This window comes from Pongo abelii, chromosome 4, assembly GCF_028885655.2.
Source record: "Pongo abelii isolate AG06213 chromosome 4, NHGRI_mPonAbe1-v2.0_pri, whole genome shotgun sequence".
In the NCBI taxonomy this organism is placed as follows: Eukaryota; Metazoa; Chordata; class Mammalia; order Primates; family Hominidae; genus Pongo; species Pongo abelii.
Genome location: NC_071989.2, coordinates 22170467 through 22193828, shown reverse-complemented (window position 1 = coordinate 22193828; position 23362 = coordinate 22170467). Strand labels below are relative to the sequence as shown.

The 23362-nt window shown below is 34.0% G+C and overlaps 1 protein-coding gene across 3 annotated transcripts in view; it reads left to right on the top strand.

Annotated features, from left to right (window-relative positions):
- CDH12 (cadherin 12) overlaps nucleotides 1–23362 on the top strand; it is a 1137115-nt gene that overhangs the window by 1043489 nt on the left and 70264 nt on the right. For all 3 annotated transcript variants that reach the window (NM_001131676.1, XM_024246642.2, XM_054555034.2), the window contains 1 exon segment: nucleotides 18294–18481. In NM_001131676.1, coding sequence (NP_001125148.1) covers nucleotides 18294–18481 — 188 coding nt within the window.

Here is a 23362-nt window from a genome sequence, read left to right as displayed (position 1 = left end):
ATATTACATATGATATATAATATAAGATATATTATATAATATATTACATATGATATATAATATAAGATATATTATATAATATATTACATATGATATATAATATAAGTTATATTATATAATATATTACATATGATATATAATATAAGGTATATTATATAATACATTAATGTATGATATATAATATATAACATATAATATATGATATATATTATGTAATATATTAATATATGATATATAACATATATGATATATATTATATAATATATTACATATGATATATAATATAAGATATATTATATAATATATTACATATGATATATAATATAAGATATATTATGTAATATATTACTTATGATATATAACATAAGATATATTATATAATATATTACATATGATATATAAGATATATTATATAATATATTACATATGATATATAAGATAAGATATATTATATAATATATTATATAAGATATATTATATAATATATTAATATCTGATATATAATATATAACATATAATATATGATATATATTATATAATATATTAATATATGATATATCATATATGTATATATTATATAATATATTCATACATGATATATAATATATGATATATCATATATAATAATATATATTATCATAATATAATATATATCACATATTATATATGATATATCATATATATTATATGTATCATGTATCTCATATGTAATAAGCGTTTCCATTACTCATTAAATAGAGTGAATAAGTTAATAAGTTAATTGCATATCTCATGAGAATATTTTGTATTCATGCAAAATTGTATTCCTACAGGTATATTTGGGTAAAGATTAAATATTAAAATCTATTCATTTTAAACTAACTAAAAAAAAAACACTCATATATAGTGGTATATCTTGTTTAGATGTCTTCCAAATAGCTTAACAATGTCACATACACATGCTTTGAGGCTAACATTGGAAGTGAATGCAATTTGAATGGAAGCTCAGTGAAAAACACTGTGCTCTAGATTCTCCTATAAGGAGATCATAAGTTTCACTAGGCTCTATATAGGCTGATGTAAGCATATAAAAAGAAAATTAGCAAATTTAAAAAATGATTTGTCATGGCTGTTATTACTAATATCACATTGTCCTTTGCTAACGAGAGCATGAATCATTTTTAAGTGGTGCTGAAAATTTTTGTTGACTTACTTAGTTCTGTTCACCATGTGCTAAAGGACAAAGATTGCAACACGGCTGTTTCATGGTGCCATTAGCAGAGTCTCAGAAGAACCTAGCATATGAGCAAAAATATTGACAGATCCCTTAGAAATCTGACCTTTAGTTTTATATTATTTTTCTGAAAGATATTAAATAATGCTTAAAATTGAAGTGATATTAAAGATATTGCCCCTAATCTTACCAATGTTATAAAAAAAAAGTTAAAGGCCATGGGTCCATTTAATACTTATAATATTTGTTAATGTCAATCTGTCTACTTTCCAGCTCACTTTAAGTGACTTTTTTAGAAATTAAAATATTGGCAGGGTGGCATGAATAATGTAGTGTTATGTAGTCTACCATACAACTCAAATATGAGACTTTACCTACGACAGAATAAAATCTGTAAGTAAGTTCCTAAACAAGCAAACAAATTAAAACATAAGAAAACCTGAATTGGAAAGCTCTTCTATCCCCACCTTTTGGCCTTCCTGCAAAAATAGGAGAAAATGGTCTCTTTTGAGAATCCCCTGAGAATCAGGGCAAGTACATGGATATTAGAAACAGAACTTAGCCAACTTAGTAATAGTAAAACATCTAGGCCTCTGGCTGTGATCTACCTATACATCTCCTTTACTTACTAAGTCCGCAAGTTCACAAGTCCTTAGCCTGCTTTTCTGAATTTGGCTGCTGGAACTGCATTACCCAGTTCCCTGATTTCCACAGGTGGTACACTTGCCACTTGTCTTTAGAGAATAGGGCAATTATTATAGAGAGAAAAGCAGCTCACATATATTGCACCTGTGCTATGTAAAGACACCATTAAAATTGTATATTAACTTCCTTAATCTGTATGAGTAGGTTCTGTTTATTTGTACATTTTTAGAAGAGGAAACTGAAAGAAAAAGAGATAGTGAGAGATGGGGCCAGAAACTTTGCAGTTACATGTATGATACAGCAGAACGTAAGTGGATAGCACATTAGAGCTATGGTATTGATGTTTATGAAAATATAGATTACTGCTTCCAACATCAGAATTGTCCCAGTAGCTAGGAGTAGGAGCCCTAAATGTGACTATGGGGCTTTCAATCCACTGCTCCACTAATCAAAGCTAAAAAGACATTGTTTTAAAGTCTCACTGTATGTTTTTTGTTTGTTTGTTTGCTTGTTTTTGTTTTTGTTTTTTGGGACAGAGTCTTTCTCTGTCGCCCTGGCTTGGAGTGCAGTGGTGCCATCTCTACTTACTGCAACCTCCACCTCCCAGGTTCAAGCAATTCTCTGCCTCAGCCTCCCGAGTAGCTGGGATTACAGGCACCCACCACCATGCCCGGCTAATTTTTTTTGTATTTTTAGTAAAGACAGGGTTTAACCATCTTGGCCAGGCTGGTCTTGAGCTCCTGACCTCGTGATCCACCCGCCTCAGCCTTCTAAAGTGCTGGGAATAGAGGTGTGAGCCACCATACCTGGCCTCTGTGAGTATTTTTAAGCTTATAAAGTGATTTGTAAAGCACAGAGGGCCTAGGCTTTTGGAAAGGTACAGATGGCAAACACAGCTCTGCTATTTCCACACTGGGGCCTGAATAACCTGAATAAACTCTCACTGATGCAAAGCTTTTACATAATCAAACTGAGATAATAAATAGGGTGATCAGCTATACTCGTGTGCCAGAGATAATTCCATTTTATACCTATGGCCCCAAATTAATTACTCATACTGATTTGTTTTACTCTCAAAAGTGGCTCTGTTTGGCTTATAAATTATATAGCCATATTCATAATAATATACTGTGCTTCTGGGAGAATTAAGTAAATCAATACAACTAAAATATCTGACAGTAAAGATGTTTATTTTTAATTTTTTCCTTCTCCTTGTCCCTCTTATATTTTCCTCTCTTTCTCTTTTCAACGTGCTTGAGTGGAGATGAACAAGTGGTGGTTGAAAATATAGGATCCTCAAAAGAGAAGTAGAGAAGTGAGAGTCAAAGAAGCATTTCTTTTTTTTTTTTTTTTTGAGAAGGAGTTTCACTCTTGTCACCCAGTCTGGAGTGTAATGGTGCTATCTTGACTCACTGCAACCTCCACCTCCTGGGTTCAAGTGATTCTCTTGCCTCAGCCTCCCAAGTAGCTGGGACTACAGGCACCCGCCAACAGGCCCAGATAATTTTTGTATTTTTAGTAGAGATGCGGTTTCATCATGTTGGCCAGGCTGGTCTTAAATTCCTGACCTCAGGTGATCCAACTGCCTCGGCCTCCCAATATGCTGGGATTACACGTGTGAGCCACCACACCAGGCCCAAAGAAACATTTCTAAGAGACAAAAACATAGAAGTGATCAATGAGGTTTGGAGAATGGATATACTTAGCCAGATTAAAAAAGACATAACTCTATTTAAGTCTTGGGTATAAGAAAACCCAGGTAGGAGAATGAAGTTGTGAGGAGAACTTTAAACACACCCTCCTCAATCCTTTAATACATAGATTTCTGACGGCAGCGGCAAACTTTAGTCACAGATGTGAAAGCATCCTAAAGTCACCATTTATTTCACGTGGTTTACATTTCTCTATTTCATATTTGCCTTGTTATTGGTCTTAGAAATTATATAGACAAGGAAATGAGACTTCCAAGGTAGTTTTATGGAAGTTAACAAGAATCTGAGCAATACTAAAAACCATGAAAACGAAAGACTTGGTACATAAGAAATATATTTTGTTAACAAATGCCAGACACAAGGGAATATATCATTTGATGAATAATGTTTCGTTCATTGCAAGTATACAGGATAAAAAAATATCATTTTCATTTTGCACTGCATAAAGAAGATAAAATTTTAATTTCTCCTCTTTAAAAGCTAGTGTAAAAATAGGGAGTGGTTTTTGTTTTTGTTTTTTGTTTTTTGTTTTTTATTTTGAGATGGAATCTCTCTCTCTCACCCAGGCTAGAGTGTGGAGTGCAGTGGCATGATTTGGCTCACTGCAGCCTACACCTCCTGGGTTCAAGCTATTCTCCTGCCTCACCCTCCTGAGTCATTGAGATTACAGGTAAGCACTACCACACCTGACTAATTTTTGTATTTTTAGTAGAGACGGGGCTTTGCCATGTTGGCCAGGCTGGCCTCAAACTCCTGACCTCAGGTGACTGCCTGCCTCAGCCTCCCAAAATGCTGGGATTACGGGCATGAGCCACTGCGCCCAGAGAGGTAGGGAGATTTTCAAGTTAATGCACATTTACACTACTTGGAGTACAAACAATATATACCTAAATACTTAGACCATTGCAAAACAAAACAAAAAAAGACATAGGATTTCAAGGGTTGTAAGCATACAAATGTGAAACAAATAAATTGCAAAGACAAAAGGAAAAAAAATCATCAAAATATGGCTTTAGGGTGTCCCTGAAAGAATAATAGATTTTATACATTGTGGAAGTCAGTGTGGTGATTCCTCAGGGATCTAGAACTAGAAATACCATCTGACCCAGCCATCCCATTACTGGGTGTATACCCAAAGGACTATAAATCATGCTGCTATAAAGACACAAGCACACGTATGTTTATTGCGGCACTATTCACAATAGCAAAGACTTGGAACCAACCCAAATGTCCAACAATGATAGACTGGATTAAGAAAATGTGGCACATATACACCATGGAATACTATGCAGCCATAAAAAATGATGAGTTCATGTCCTTTGTAGGGACATGGATGAAATTGGAAATCATCATTCTCAGTAAACTATCACAAGGACAAAAAACCAAACACTGCATGTTCTCACTCATAGGTGGGAATTGAACAATGAGAAAACATGGACACGGGAAGGGGAACATCACACTCTGGGGACTGTTGTGGGATGGGAGGAGGGGGGAGGGATAGCATTAGGAGATATACCTAATGCTAAATGATGAGTTAATGGGTGCAGCACACCAGCACGGCACATGTATACAGATGTAACTAACCTGCACATTGTGCACGTGTACCCTAAAAGTATAATAATAATAAAATTAAAAAAAAGAAATACGTAAAGTAGTAGACAAGTAAAACATTTCAGGTAAAAGCAACAAAACAGGGATGACATAGAAAATATTAAAAAATAAAATGATTCATAGTCCTTTGGGTATATACCCAGTAATGGGATGGCTGGGTCAAATGGTATTTCTAGTTCTAGATCCCTGAGGAATCGCCACACTGACTTCCACAAGGGTTGAACTAGTTTACAGTCCCACCAACAGTGTAAAAGTGTTCCTATTTCTCCACATCCTCTCCAGCACCTGTTGTTTCCTGACTTTTTAATGATTGCCATTCTAACTGGTGTGAGATGGTATCTCATTGTGGTTTTGATTTGCATTTCTCTGATGGCCAGTGATGGTGAGCATTTTTTTCATGTGTTTTTTGGCTGCATAAATGTCTTCTTTTGAGAAGTGTCTGTTCATGTCCTTTGCCCACTTTTTGATGGGGTTGTTTGTTTTTTTCTTGTAAATTTGTTGGAGTTCATTGTAGATTCTGGATATTAGCCCTTTGTCAGATGAATAGGTTGCGAAAATTTTCTCCGATTTTGTAGGTTGCCTGTTTACTCTGATGGTGGTTTCTTTTGCTGTGCAGAAGCTCTTTAGTTTAATTACATCCCATTTGTCAATTTTGGCTTTTGTTGCCATTGCATGCTGCTATAAAAACACAAGTACACGTATGTTTATTGTGATTGCGGCACTATTCACAATAGCAAAGACTTGGAACCAACCCAAATGTCCAACAATGATAGACTAGATTAAGAAAATGTGGCACATATACACCATGGAATACTATGCAGCCATAAAAAATGATGAGTTCATGTCCTTTGTAGGGACATGGATGAAATTGGAAATCATCATTCTCAGTAAAGTATCACAAGGACAAAAAACCAAACACCACATGTTCTCACTCATAGGTGGGAATTGAACAATGAGAACACATGGACACAGGAAGGGGAACATCACACTCTGGGGACTGTTGTGGGGTGGGGGGAGGGGGGAGGGATAGCTTTAGGAGATATACCTAATGCTAAATGACGAGTTAATGGGTACAGCACACCAGCATGGCACATGTATACATATGTAACTAACCTGCACGTTGTGCACATGTACCCTAAAACTTAAAGTATAACAATAACAAAAAAAAGAAATACTCTAAATATTCAACAATAAGGACTTCATTTTTTTAAATTGTGGTGATGAAAAAAGTGGCTCTCTATGGATAATACTATAATATATGGAGAATAATATTTAATATCATAAAGTGTTCAATATTATGGAAAGATTTGATTCATTGTTAAGTTTTTCAAAAGTTTAATAGGTATAGAGTTTCAGATTTGCTGGACAAAAGAGTTCTAAAGATCTGTTTCATAACAGCGTGAATATACTTAACACTACTGAACTGCACACTTAAAAGTGGTTCAGAAGGTAAATTTTATGTTACATGTCTTTTACCACAATAAAAAATAAGTTGGACCATAAAAAAATAAAAAATTAAAAAATAAATAAATAAATAAAATGCAGGAAAAGACAGAAAATTTAAACCATTGTGTCCATATGTGATACACGAATATATGAGGAATATTCACAAATCAAATTTGCAAATTGGTGAATGGGTTGTTATTGAAAGAATTAGTTTTGTCTAAAACAAAGCAAAATATACATGGGAAGAGACCATTACCAAATTTCATCTTTTTTAGACTACTCTCCTTGTGTCTCAGAAGAAAACCAGTGAGAAGTCAAACTTGTGAGTAAATAAATATCCCCAGCTAACTTAAAATTTTCAGCGTTTTTGGCCAGGCTCAGTGGCTCACGCCTGTAATCTCAGCACTTTGGGAGGCTGAGGCAGGTGGATCACTTGAGGTCAGGAGTTCGAGACTAGCCTGACCAATATGGTGAAACCCCGTCTTTACTAAAAATACAAAATTAGCTGGCCGTGGTGGTGTGCAACTGTAGCCCCGGCTACTTGGGAGGCTGAGACAGGAGAATTGCTTAAACCCGGAAGGTGGACGTTGCAGTGAGATGAGATCCTGTCACTGCTCTCCAGCCTGGGCAACAGAGTGAGACTCCATCTCAAAAAAAAAAAAAAAAAAAAAAGAAATTCATTGTTTTTCAAAGCTTATTTTGTAAGGTGTTAAATTTATTTATAATTTATGAAAAAAGCTTTTAGTGTTGCTTGTGGCATATTTTTGTAAAGTTAATAGGCAGTATCACTGAGAATTTTCCATTTACCATATATTGTTAAATGGATCAGAAATTACATAGATAAAGACAGCATAAACAAAGGTTTAAATATTCAATGGAGGTTTTAAGAGAATATTAAATGTACTTCATGAAATATATAACAATGAAAAATTATTGATGCACTTGAAATGTTGTGAACTCGTGCCAAAATCTCCATCATGTTTATTATTATGTAACAAGAATAGTGATTATATAAATCACTTATGTTAAAAATACATACTTTGGAGAATCAGAAACCCCAATTATTCTGAAAATCATTAAGTAATATAAGTTGGTTTCGTTCCATAGCCTATTTGGAATTGGATTGGTTGGAATTTCTGATGCATTTGCTTTAAAAAATAATGTTACAATGGACAATTAGTTTTGCAGATATGCATTTATTAAACATAATAAGTAGTAGAACTATAGTATTAAATGTAATAATTTGTACTTTAATGTTGTGAGCTTTGTAAGAAGAAAGGAAGAATTGGAAAAACAGAAAGAGATGTAATAAGTTTTCCTTTCTTTCTTGGGTGCAGTAGCAGAATTATTTTATGTTTAGTGCCCCATCCCCTTCTAGAACCTTGTCACATCTCCTAATGCCCTTTTTTAAGATGTTTTCATGGATTTTTCTCTCCAATCACTGAAAAGGGAAACTTTCCCCAAGTGTGCCCAATCCACTCAATCTTCAGTAAATTGAAATTTGCATCACTCAGTCTAGCTGAAATTAAGAATTTTGAATTTTCTGAATTTTAAAAGATCTTATGGATCAACCAAATATTGTATCTATTTGGTTGACTTTCAGGCAGCACAACCAAGTCAACAGAATTGGGCAGACAAAATGAGGAACTATGTTTTCAATCAGAGATACTGCTTGCTTGACTCACCTCATGGCCATTAGCCTCCAACTTGCTCATTTGTAGACTGATAGTAGGTTCCACCAGATCAGCAGAATCAATTGTGCCTTTTTCTTCTCAACTCTGTGTTCAAGACATCACAGTAGTAGCTTGATATAGGTCATGGTGGGACCTCTTACACCACAGCAATGAACAGACCCTGAAAATTAGGGTTTATACCTGTTTTTTCTCCCTATCCCAATATAGTTCTAAAATATTTACCAGGATGTAACTGACTGGAAGTTACAATAATAGCAGGTATCTCATGGTCTTGATGTGGAGATAAAATTAGTTAATAATGGAAACGTGCTTAGAAAAGTGCCTGGAAAATAGGAAGCACTATATAAGTGGTTGCTGTTACTAAGCGTCTATTCCACTTAAAGAACAATTTCTATTTAAAAATTTCTTCCTTTCCTTCATGTTGACACACATGGATTTTCTAAAAGGGTAATTTCCCTGCTACATGAAAGAAGACAATGAGTTTTTACCTAGGAGTGATGGAAATGACCTCTCTATCCTTGCTGTGCAGAATGAAAAGACATCTCAGGCCAGGGGAGGAGAATAATGTGAGAAGACCAGTTAGCAGGCATCTGCAGTAACAGAAAAGAAGTATGAGTCTGTGATGGTGGTGACCTGGGCCATTGTGAAAAATGGTAGTGTGTCGACAGATTTGAGTGATTTTAGGAGGTAAAATAATCAACAATAGCAATGGATTTGCTACTAACTAAGAAGCAGATTCTAGTTCATGGAACTGGAGAAGTGGAAATACTACTTGCTGAGAGAGTGACTAGTAGAATCTTCATCTAGGCATGGCAAGTCTATGATCTCATGTTTGAATATGTCAAAACTGAGACACCTTGGAGATATCCAAGTAATGTTTTGGAATAAGATGATATTTTGCGAAGTATAGTATGAAAACTCAAAAGCTGAATATAGGCTGGAGTTAAAATAAAAAGAATGTTTAGCATAATGATAGTAAATGAAGCAAAAGGGAGAGATGAAGTTACCTAGGAAAAGGAAAGACTGAATAAACATAGCCTGCAAAAATGGTTCTTGACCATGTTTGTAAAGTAGAACAGGAGGGAATTTAATAAATGCAGCTCTAAAATCAGAACAACTAAGCAAAATCTCTTTGGATGGTCCCTGGGCTAAAGCATTTAAAAAACTGTTTAACTTTCCAGATGATACCAAAATGCAACCAAGTTTGAGAATGACTTATCCAGATCTTTTCTAAGAATTTCCACAAAGGAATCTGGCAAGGAGAGAGCTGTAAGGTGGGAGGAAACTATGACAGTAGGGTGCCGGAAAACCACAATTGTAGAGTCTCAGAAGAGATGTGCTTCAGAAAACAGGGAATAGCCAAGAGTGTTGAACACTGCTAAGAAATTGCCACTGGATTTTAGTGGCAAGGAAGTCACTATATTTCAGGGGAAACTTTACTACACAATGATGGGTTCAGTCAGCAGGGTAAGGCTGCTTGTGGAGTGGATGTTAAGTAGGCATGGGTAACAGTGATTCTCTTGGAAAAGTTCTGTTGGAAAGGGAAAAGAAAATGATGGGGGTAACTAGAATCAGATTTGGGACAAGGGAAAATTTTTGTTAAGATGCTCAAATATGAGCAGTTTGTGTCTCATTGGGAATATCTCTATTGAGAAGAAAGTATTGAGTGCAGAGAAAACAGATTCTCTAAAAATAGTACAATGTGTACAAATTGCTGGAGTTTAAGAAGAAAAAGTGGAGATGAAGGACACTTCAATTGAAAGAATGCTTACAGCTATAACAAGAGGTTAATATTGAAGTATGCACTATAAAGCTAACATACAATAGATACTACATAGCAGAGTATGGTCTCAGATCAGAATTTACAATGGAAATATCAGGATGCTTTTAAGACTCTTGTAGCTTTCAGTCATGGTAAGGTATTTTGTTGGTCTTTTTTTTTTTTTTTTTTTGAGGTAGAGTCTCACTCTGTTCCCCAGGCTGGTGTGCAGTGGCATGATCTCAGCTCACTGCAACATCTGTCTCCCTGTCTCAAGCGATTATCCTGCCTCAGCTCCCAAGTAACTGGGATTACAGGCACACACTACCACACCCGGCTAATTTTTGTATTTTTGGTAGAGATGGAGTTTCACCATGTTGGCCAGGCCAGTCTCAAACTCCTGAGCTCAAGTGATTGGCCCATCTTGGCTTCCCAAAATGCTGGGATTACAGACTTGAGCCACTGCGCCCGGGCAATATTTTGTTAGTCTTTTAAAGCATGTTTTGTAGAGCGTGAAGGTAGAGGGAAAATTATGTGCAGAAGATTTCTTTGGAAAAATCCATGTGTAGTCCCTATCTACTAAAAGTGAGTGGTAGGATTGTCCTTCCTACTCCTCTCAAGTTTGGTGAATGGGGCCTTCCATTTAGCTAAGACAAACAATAAACTCTAATATATTTTCCCAGAAAATGGGGGAAATTCATGGAATGATACGCGTCTCATGCTGAGGAAAGTCAAAATCTCCTGAAAACAGCAGAGAAAGGAAAAGAGAACAAGGCTGTGTTTGGGAAAGTAATTGTATGACAACAAAAGGAATGGCAAGAAATGAGTAAGCAAAAGAGAAAACCAACCCAACATTATGTTAAGTCCTGCCAAAGAGATTCTCCTTGAAGTGAGAATTTGCATGTGGACAGGGTCGCCGGAAATCTGGAGGCTGAGGTCACAGCCCATCAAAGCAGAGGCAATGCCGTTAGTGTGGAGGCCGCTGCAAGAGAAACTTCCAAGAGCTGCCCCCAAGTGCACTGTGCAGCTCCAGAGAAGCAAAAACCACATCATCAAGTAAGAACAGTCCAGTCCCCTAGCTTTGCTGCCTCCAATGGTAAGGTGAAAACACCGCAGGAAAGGAGATGATGAAGAAAAATTTTAAAATTTGGACAGAGAAAGCCCGCTAATCCATCCAGATCCCAATCCAATGTCCCATCTGCTGCTCGCTCTAATTGGCTTGGAGGTGGGTGGGGTGTCCAAGGGGAGAAGTCTTCATTTTGCATATGAATTGATGTGCTAGTTAATATGATTTATTGGAAATGTCTAACTTCCAAATCTAGGTTTTTAGAATTAAAGTGAACATAGGATTATTATTTAATAGTGAAAAGAAACATCATTTACTCACCATTGTTTTCACCCAAGAAAAGACAAAGCATACCCTGACAGAAGAAAGTCTAAAGGAAGAGTGAGAGACAAATAAAAAAAAAAAGTTTGTATTATATCTTACATGTTATGATTGTTCAAACTATGAGTCACACTGATGTAGGATCCTTTGAAGGTTGGGGAAGCTGAGCAATCTCCTATGCAACATCATTTTGTTTTTTTCTGTGAACTACAAGGCAAGGCTACCAACTGAGAAAGGAAGTAGTAAAATGAGTAATTAAGCAGATCTCTGAGGGCAGTAGATCAGTTCAAAATAGAAGTCACAGAGAAAGGTAGTCTGCTACCTTTGCAAATCTGTGTGTTTTTAAAGCAATTTTGAAGGGGCATTCAAAGTTAATGATCATAATTTATAGTAATATCTAGCGGCTTCTCTATGGTTTTCCTCAGTAAACCATCCCTCCTCCTTCAGAAGGAAGATAATTATCATCATCAAGAGTTAGGGTTTGCCAAATTGCAGCAACAGAAGGACATGGCCAAGCTATATAGGCTATAGGTTAATACACTAGAGGTGCTTCTGACATTAGAGATGATAGGTCCCAGTGGGAGTTATCGAACAAACAAACTGGTAAGAGAGGAAACTGTGATCATATCACCTTTGTCATATGGTTATTTCTGTTTGGAATGTTTTCTATTAGCTGACCTCACAGACCCCAGTGTTATGTTGTCTCAGCTCAGATTCTCAGTTTAAACATTCAATAGAATTGTGTAACTTTCCTTTAGAGCACTGGTGTTTTTTTCTGCTATTTTACTTTTCTGTGTGATTGTTTAATTGACTTCTCTCCCACTAGACCATAAATGCCATCAAGAAAAACACTTGTCTTTTTGTTTGTGTGTTTTTCCTTGTCATTCCATGAAGGAGACCACTAAAAAGTGTAATTGAATCAAATATCAATATTCTGAGATACAGGAAAATTCAGCAATTAATCTACTATGCAAAGATAATTTTTGAAAGACAATTTAATATCGAGCCTTAAATTTTTCTATTGCATTTAGCTGCTCAGAACTAGAAAAAAGTTTACAGGAATAAATTTCTCATTGTTCGGAGACAAGAAATATTGCTATTGTTACAGAAAATTTATAAATCTTAATTCGTTAATATGATGGATATTGTGTGCATGGCAATTCTTATTCATGCATATGGTTAGTTAAAATCTACAATAGGCAATTATAACATCTCAAAAGTGAAGTAATTTAACCAATAAAGTGAAGCTCTAGTGCCAAATACTTGACACTTAAAAAACTATGCCCATCCTAGCCTCATCCTGGGAATGAGCAGCAGTGGATGTTTCTGTTATTACTGAGAGATTCCATTCACTGTATGTTTAGTATGCTTGACTAAAATCCAGCTTGAACCCAGCTTTGTTATCAGGATGGTTCTTCCTTATGGACAATATTTCTATGACACTTTAATTTGGGGATATTGAAAATACAGCCTCAGGCTTTTAAGGAAATAGAGGGCATAAAATGTTCTTCTACCACCAAAACACTTTTTTCTTCCTGAATCCTCCAATTTTAAAGATATCGGAAAATATTTCAATTAAAATTAAAATGACTTTTTAGAACTCTTTTAAGATCTGTCTTTCTTTCATCTCCACACCTCTATAGATGATTTCCTATTGGCTATTGCCATTCTGATAGGAAAAATTACGATACATATAGACTATACAAATATTATAAAGTTAACTAGTAATAATAAATAATACTGAATGAGTTCCATGCGCTTTTGTATAAGTGACTTTCAAAAACAAATCTATAAAGTAGATATTGTTATACTAATTTTACAGATCAGGAAAAGAGAGATATTTTAAAAGATCAGGAAAAGAGGGATGTTTAAAATATTTTGCCCAGGGTCACAGAGCTACAGGTACACAATTTGTATAAAGTTCCTTTTTACTCACACAATATGTTGTTTACTTGTATTCCTTTTCGTGTTGCTTAAGTAAGGTGAAATAAGTTTGTGTGATATATATTTAAGAAATTTTAAAAAATAAAATATTGATACAACGAAATTTCATTTCTAAGCCATTAGAAGGTAAATCACTCACACACAAAAAGTATGCAGGATCATTTGAACAATTTAATGTTTGAATTCAATTACTGAATCAATAGTTCAGTGCTATATTTATTTTTTGAAGTTTAAATTGAAATGTAATATTTCAAATCATAGTCTATTTAGTTGGTCTCAAGTGTATGTTTTTGAGTTTTTAAAAATGTTTAACATTTTCATCAATTTGAAATAATTTGTTCTTAAGCCCTCCAATATTTCTAGTATTCTTGTATTATTAAATATGAATTATATTCACATTAGTTACTTGTATTTAGGTGACTTATTTGCAGTTAAACGTTGACTTCCTTTTTTTTTCAGTAACTTTGGAATTACTGTCACATAAAGATAAAATAAAATGTTTTTCAAAAGTGAGTTTGTAATGGATTATTTTATCTTCTTTTTAACTTGCTATTGGTGTCATTGAATGTTGTGGTATTTTTAAAATCATTCATTCACTTAATATATTTGTTCAGGTCCTATAATCTTTATTTTTAAGTAAAGATCTTCATTTATATTTTGTCAAGTAAATATATTTATTTTGGTGTTTTCATCAGTGTCTGGAAATTTCCTGCAATAAACAAAAAAGGAAGGTAAATCTATTTTACATCTTTTTTTTAAGTAGCAATGCATGTCCCCTACCTGTCTCCCCCTCCCCGCCAACACACAGTTTAAGTCCTAATCAGTATCTTTTCAAATGACATAGTTACTGAGAGGTTACTTACTTAGCTTATAACTACCTGATTTTTTTCTACTCTTGGAACTAACAGGGAATATTATATTTAAGAATACGATCATTATAATTAGTTCACTGCATGCAATTTCCTCCTTTTCCATGGGAAAATGAAGATTTTGGCTAAGCATAATAGGTATATTTGATGAATATGTAAATATATATTTTTATTGACTGTGGACAATCTCTTGTCACCTGTTTTATTTCTCAATTTTTGTGGTACAGGTAGTGCCATTAAGATGTTTCATATGCATCAAAAGTAGGACGCCTGGAAGACGATGGCAGTGTAATTACACAGTACATCATGAGCGATCCAACTTTGGCATAGCTGAAGATTACTTCACAGTTTTGAATTAATCTGAATGACCTCAGCTTTATTGCTGTTGAGATTCCAGACATGATAAAATGTCAAGTCATTGGAAATAAACCGACAGAACCTAAACAATCTGACATGACAAATGCATAGTTTCTCTGACTTGTTCCATATTCTGCAGACTTTATTACCAGCTGTAATATTTTATTAAGAAACACATCTTAATGAATGTGTCTTCCACCTTACTAAAATGTATGTCTGCTATGTAAAGAGTAGAAAATCCATTGCTCTGTACATTTGCATTTCACATGCACTAAAACTTAACGCACAAAAAAAGTAAGTGGTGAATCATTGGTTTACTTTTATTTTATCTTAATTTTGAAGGGGTGCATGTTAGTGGAATGCTAGTAAATCAATCATTATTGGACAATTCTATTATTTAAATTTATCACAAGTTTTTCAATGCCATTAGATAAAAATGGAATTTGTTGGCATTCTCTATGCTGACAACTTAAAACAAAACACCCTATTTAACTTAAATTGATAGAATACTACAAAGAATAGCTGTCTTCACATTTATTGTTACTAGCCCCACAAAATGTTCTTTTATAAGACATAAAGTTCGTATCTCAGCATATTGTCTTGAAAAGGGGGCTCTTTCATCTGCAGTTTGAATTATCCGATGCCCTTTGGAATACCATTCATTGCTTTATTTTTTTTTCCCCCATATTGGAGGATCTCAACTCTGACTAAACTCTTCACCTTCACTAACCATAATCCGTTAGAGAGGACTCCAGGCTCTATCATTTTCATCGATGTGTAACTTCCTTTACTTTTGCTTTTAACCATCCAAATGTAAATGTAAAGCTAACTCATAAACCTAATATGTAACTTGAACTGGCTCTCATTGAACGGATTGGATGGAATAAGCAGAAACGTCCCCAGCCCTTTAAGTGAGATGCACATGTGTTCCTAAAATTCTCATACTCCTCCTCGCCTTATGACTTTCACTGTTTCACCCTTACCACTCCCACTGCCGGCCACATTTGAAGTTTGAAATCCACTATATTTGACGGCTCCCTATCTCTCTGAACACTTGTTCAGTTATTTTCTTACCCCTAAGTTTCCTACTAAATTAAATGTCCTAATCAAGAAAGATTTCTAGTACACTATTCAACATCGACCTCCATTTCTCTCTTTTATTAGAAAAAAAAAATTAGACTATTTCTAACACTCATTTATGAGCCACGAGTTTGGACTATGACCAATCGTACTGTGAATTGAAAGTTTTTGATGTTCCTCAGATACTTCATCACAATCACACAAGAGGCAAAAGATACAAACACAGTTTCTGATAAATCGTATTTCCATTTAATGGGCGTTTTAGAAGAAAAAAAGGAAAATGAAAAATTATACGTTCTGTGCCTTGCCCTTTTTCTTTGGAATTTGTCCTTAGGTTTAGTACAACTGTAATAACTTTTTCACATGCTTTCTTGCCTCATTAAACAGAAGTTCAGGGACCCTCATATTTCCTAATACCTCAGGAGTGCCTCACTAGGATCAGGGTTTAATTTATCTGTTAAGAAATATTTATGCTGTAAAAAAAGTAGTTCCAAAAGCCATGATAGATTCTGCTTACGTAATTAAGGCTATTTGAAATCAGATAGATTCCTCTTGAATATCTGGCTTTATCCTTCTGGTAGAAAATAGGAATGCAATGTAACCCATTCTTTTGTTTTTCTTCTTTGATTTGATTGCCTCCAGTTCAATCACTGCTTTAAGTTCAGCAAACATTAAGCATCCCTAAATGACAGCTACTATGTTAAGTGCTTAGGAAATAAAAATAAAACAATAATCCTAGCCTATGAGAAGTTACTACTTTGATCAATTAATGTGACTTTCCTTAACTGAGATTTCTTCATAATATCTATGTAACACTTTAGCATTGTGACTTGGAAGGAGTTTTTTGTTGTTGTTGGTAGGTCTATAATGTTTATTTTTTTATTTATTTAAACTTTTAAGTGCATTTTTTAGAAAGACTCCTCATACCCTCTTTGAAGGCAGATATACTATGAATTAACTAAGCTAATTATTTAAATATAATTCTTATGGACCACTGTAAAGTATCATTTTGTCTTATATGTAAAAAAAAACAAACTTTAATTGAGTATTTAGCTATCTTGAGACCAAATCACATATACGTTCCATGGAGATAATATGTTGGATTTAAATACGGCTGATCTGCATATTCAAGATAGATGGTAGATATCATTTTCTGGGGGAAGGAGGGAAGAAGGGAGATTTAACTGCTGCCCATGCTAATAAAATTACCAAGTTTTGAAACTGATTGTGAAAGAACTACAGGACCTCAAAAAATAATTGGAAATCAAAAAGAAAATATCTGGCAGAATCTCTACAAGATGTGATTGATTTTTTTCTCACACCTTCCTGGAGAAAATAACTGTAATACTGTAACATGATTTTTAAATGAACTTCCCTATGCAACAGACATTTATAGTAACTTCTTAATTTATTTTCCATAAATGTAACTAAAATTCTAAAATGAATGAATCACCATGGCTGATTTACCCATGGGAAAGAGCCATTCTAAATCCAGTAAGAGAAATTGAAAGTGGAACTCCAATATCAAAATGGAAACTTTAGATTTTTGTGTTTAGTTTTGTTTCCTAATTTTTCTTTTCTCTCATTTCCTTTCCTCATTTTAATTTGAACAGACTGTTGTTAAGCCCATTAATATTTGCTTTAATGAAATGTCAGTAAAAGAGCATGCATTATATCTTTCTTGTGTGTCAGACTTTTAAAAATTCTACAAAACCTTAAAATAATGTCTATGTTTTTTTATTTTTTTGTAGAGTATTGCAATTTTCCATGATTCTGAAATGTTTTATCTAAGTTTTGCTGATTCAGTATAAATTTCATAGTAATATAAATGCTCCACCTGGTGGTAAAAATAAGCATTTTACTTTTTTTCTTTCTTAATGCTATTAAAAAAACTTCAGGAGACAGAACTTTATGATTTTTAAAATATCAGTAAAAGTATATAGAAAGGTGACAAATTAAAATTTACTAAATATAAGCTGAATCTTAGTCTATAATAGACTATATTTCAATATATCATCGACTAGAATTTTGATTAACTATACAGATTATCATTTTACAGGTTATTTTTAGTTTAATGATGTATACTTATTGAAATCATTAGTTTTAGGAAATATAACCTCAACTTTCTATATCTATCTGTCTATCTATCTATCGTTTAAGTATCTATAACTTTTTATCTATGTCTTGCAACCTGTAGTATCTATAACTTTTTACCTATGTCTTGCAACCTGTAGTATTAGTACCAATTAATTTCATGAATAGTCCCACCCACCCATTTGATATGTGGTACACTTTTATGCCATATAAGTGTGTAAAACAAGTCCTGCTAATAATTTAACTTTAGCATTCTCTACTATTTATAATGCCCAATTAAGATTCTAGAGCAGCACATATTGAAAAGTGAAGTTATTACTCCTAATCATAATCCTTAACTTGACAGCAAATTGCCTTTTCATTTTGCACTATAATGTTCTAAATGTGATTTACTTTCAGTAGACTCTATTTTTCAAGCCTTGTAATCTTACTACATCTCTTACTAACCCCACTGTCAATACGAATTTTATATGTCTTATCAGGCATCTTCCACCTGAAAGTTCCTGAGTCTTCCCCTATTGGCTCAGCTATTGGAAGAATAAGAGCTGTGGATCCTGATTTTGGACAAAATGCAGAAATTGAATACAATATTGTTCCAGGAGATGGGGGAAATTTGTTTGACATCGTCACAGATGAGGACACACAAGAGGGAGTCATCAAATTGAAAAAGGTATATAGACTAACATAGACAAATGTTTGGACAGTTGAGTACTAAATAATAATTAAAGAAGATAAAAATAAATATTGAAAATGACAAGTAATTTTAATTTTCCTTCAATTAGCAATAGAGTTGACCCTTGAACAATGTGGGAGTTGGGGTACTGATACTCCATGCAGTCAAAAATCTGCATGTATCTTTTGGATCCTCCAAAATTTCAGTACTAGTAGGTTACTCTTGACCAGAAGCTTTGCCAATCACATAAACATTTGACACATATTTTGTATGTTATACATAGTATATACTGTATTCTTTTTTTTTTTTTTTTTTTTTTGTGAGATGGAGTCACGCTCCATCACCCAGGCTGGTGGAGTGCAGTGGTGAGATGTTGGCTCACTGCAACCTCTGCATCCTGGTTTCAAGGGACTCTCCTGCCTCAGACTCCTGAATAGCTGGGATTACAGATGTGCACCACCACGCCTGGCTAGTTTTTGTATTTTTAGTAGAGACGGGATTTCACCATGTTGGTCTGGCTGGTCTCGAACTCCTGACCTCGTGATCTACCCGCCTTGGCCTCCCAAAGTGCTGGGTTACAGGCGTAAGCCACCACACCCGGCCGTATATACTGTATTCTTACAATAAAGTAAGCTAGAGAGGAGAAAATGTTCTTAAGAAAATCATAAGGAAAAGGAAATATATTTACTATTTGTTAAGTGTTAGTGGATCATCATAAAGGTCTTTATCCTCATCATCTTCACATTGAGTAGGCTGAAGAGAAGGAGGAAGAGGAGGGGCTGGTATTGCTGACTCAGGGATGGCAGAGGCAGAGGAAAATCCACATATAAGTGGCCCTGCACAGTTCAAACCTGTGTTGCTCAAGAATCAACTCTATTGTAAATTAAAAAAAAAAAAAAAGACCTAGTGATGCTGAGTATTTACTTCTACAGGTGCTATTATTCTGTGATTCAACTATTGCATATTTTATGTTGAACAGTTAGGCCTGATAATTTGATGACATCATTTAAAAAAGATTCTTACCAGAGTTTAATTGTAACCTAATTTTTTATTACTATAAATATAGAGAAAAGATTAATTTAAAAACAAGATCGAGAAGTAACTCTAACCCCACCAGTCTTGATATTGAGCCTTTTTATGGCTCTTCTGAAGATATAAATATCTAATTCACCACAATGTTGGTTGATATTATAGTGGAGGCATACTGATGTGTGTAAGCTCTAATCACCTGAGAAGTAGAAGAAATTTGAAAGGCCAGTAATGGACATGAGAGAGCTATAAGGAGGGAAGTAAAAAAGAATTACCAAGAAACAGAGAGAGAGAGAAAGACAGACTGTGCTGGGAAGCTGTTTAGTGATGACATACGGATTAGAGCCAAAGAGGATTGCAGAGGGCAAAGTTAGTTGAAATATTAGGAAGAAATTATTATTTACAGTGTATGTAGTTTTGTCTTTTGTTGGGTGGTGACATGAAGGAGCCTGTTAATGTGAGAAAGAAAAATTATAATGGCATTTAAGGTGTGCAGATTTTTTCCATAATAATGAGGCAAATGATAGGAATTTCCAATAACAAAATAAAAGCAGAAAAGTGAAGCTCATTTAGTTCAGCCATTTCCTCCCCTTCTACAAAACACACTCTATTTTGAAGAATTTTGAAGAATATACCCCAAACTGCAGTATACAATACTCATTTACTCATTGTAATTATTTTAACCAGAATAAATACTTTGTATTTAGTTCCATTAATCAGTCTGCCCCTCACATATTTGCTCAGGAACTCTGAATTTTAACAAGGAAGCAATATATTTGGTAATGAAAATACTCTTAAAAAGAAACACATTTTTCAAATAGATTATCATAGTTTTATTTCTAATATTGTGAAAAAATTATGCTTAGTCTAGAAATTAACCCACATGATCCCACTCTATTAAATTAAGCATTTATGTTAAATTTGCAAAGTACACTTAGAAAAATATGTCAAATTCTTATCAACTTTACTCCTTTATTGTTATTTAGTTTGTTTTTCTCTTTTTCTTTCAGTCCCAAATCAATGTAAAGTCTTCTCACTTAATTTTTTCCCTAAGAAAGTCTCCAACAAATAAATCGCATTTAAATGGGCTACAAATATCTATTCAAATGGAACAAATAAAAATCATTAATAATATAAAAAATGTTTTAAATTAAGAAGTCATAATATTTAAATATAAAATTAAGTATACTTCCAAAGTAAAATTAAGGTACAAAAGATTCAATTCTAGATATATATTATATATACTTGTTTGTAAACTTATTTATATTTAATTATTATAACTATATTTTATATTCACACACATAGTTTTATGTTTATATTTTCATTTTTATTTACACATATTTACCTTGTATACCAATAAGTAATCAATGTCTAGATGTCAATCTAGAAAAATGTATGTCATTCTTATTTATTTTTAACACAATTGAAAAAGGTGTGGTTTAATAATAGTCCTTTATCTTATTATATCAAAACATATTAATCTTTGAAAGTAATCATTCAGTTATATAAGTTCAACTATCATGAAAGCAACAAGAACATATCTGCCTTTTTCATTATGAAAGATCTACAGAGAATAAGTCATGTTATTTATTTTGTGTATTTATTGTGTTTAATTTATTTAGAATTTTTATAGTTCTTAACTGGATTAAAATTGAGATATGCAAAATTATATAATACCTTTATTAAAATAGATTTAGGTAGGGTAGATAATCTTGAAAGTATATCTGCAAATAAGAAAAAAACACACACACACACACACACACTCTTCTCTTTTCTCCTGTGGTGGATGAATCATTGTTGTCCATTTTACTGGCCTGAAATTCATTGTCTAAGTAAAGCTCAATGTCCATAACTTTCACTAGTTCATTCAACAGGTATTTTGGAAGCAGCCACTGTTTTCCAGACTCCACTATGTAGATAGGGCAGTGAACTCAACAGACACACTCCCCGCACTCATACAGCTTCCATTCAACTGAGGACGTCAGAAGATAAACAACCAAATTATAAATCACTTTCAGCAGTGATGAATTCAAGCTAGAAAGACTTAAAGCAGGATGAAAGGGTAAAAGGCATGTGGAGGGTGGAGGGTATCCTACAGTGAGGTGAAAAATTAAAAAAAAAAAGACTTCTGTATTAGAAGGGAATATGAGCAAAAACCTGACCGTGTGGTACTTGGGTGATGTGAGTTTGAGCAGCAATTTCAAAATCTCTGAATTGGGAGTATACAAGGCAAGAAGGCCAGTGGGGCTGGAATGCAGTGAAGGAAGAGGGCCTTAGCCAGAGATGACTGGCTTGCCAGGGAGAGCCTTGTAGACCAGGCAAAGATTTTGAATTATTAACAGATCACGATATAGAGAGCCCATGTGAGTGTAGATCTAGATCACTTTTACTCTTTTATTTATTTTTATTTATTTGTTTTTTTTTTTTTTTTTTGATAGGGAGTTTTGCTCTTGTTGCCCAGGCTGGAGTGCAATGGAGGGATCTCGGCTCACTGCAACCTCTGTCTCCCGGGTTCAAGCGATTCTCCTGCCTCAGCCTCCCAAGTAGCTGGGATTACAGGTGCCTGCCAACACGCCTGGCTAAGTTTTTGTATTTTTAGTAGAGATGGGGTTTCACCATGTTGGTCAGGCTGGTCTTGAACTCCTGACCTCAGGTGATCCACCCGCCTTGGCCTCTCAAAGTGCTGGGATTACAGGCATGCGCCACCACACCTGGCCTCACCTTACTCTTGTAGACCCAAGTGACTCTGGTTGTCTTAAGAGAATAATAACTAGGAAATAATGAGAGCAATAGCTCAGTTAAGAGACCATAGAAGTAAGCCGGGAAACAGATAGAAATGTGGAACGTGATGGTATAGCAACAGAGATGGTGAGAGATTGTGAGATTCTAAATAAATTTTAAAGGAACAGCCAAAACATATTTGTACAAATATTATCATCATCTGGTAAATTACACCAAGCAATTGAGGACTTCGGAACTTAATAAAACACATGGATTTTCTTTCTGTGTTGTAATTTGCTTTCATCTCTAAATACGGATCCACTAGAGGCAATCCCCTGTGCTAACCTAGTGTTCTATTAGAAAGAAAATTGTAGCCTGCACCCTACATCTATTGAATCTTTGAAAAATAACTCAGGAGGACATTTTTGTAATGAAACTTAAAAACTATCCACCTATCTATTGTATATATTGTATTGTGTATTGTGTTTGTACACGCACATGTACATAGATACGTTACTCAATTAAACATGATAGTATGACTTGATAAAAATATGAGAAAATATCTTATTGAATAAAGCCCCTAAAAATTCAAAATCAATTGAAACACTAGAACAATTTTTTAAATACAGAATGCTTTTGGGTAAAGACTGTAAAATAGTACTATACTCAAGCATACATTCAATAAGTTCTCAGAAAACTTTATCTTGCAATTATCATTAGGAATCCTTAAAGAATTAGGTGTATCTCAATAACTGTGTATGTAAACATCAACAGTAGTGTTGCAGATCCAGAATGATCTTAAATTATTTGTTACGGTTTTCTCTTCAATATTGCAATACAAGAATTCTGATATAAAATCAGATTCATAGAGAAATTACATTTTAAGTATACTAAATGCATTTAGAAAGTTCCAAATATATATTCTACATTTGAATATGTAGTCCTTTTTAAACACCAGTTATTTTAATTTTTTAGCTAACAGATTTTGAGCTGCAATAGAGGAATGAGGCATGATATGCTTTGTTTTCAGAGTTTTTCTTTTTTTAATGCACTTAAGAATACATCAAAATGCTAATGATCTGAAGCACATATTGTTATTACTGTTTTATCTTCAAAATCTTTTATTTG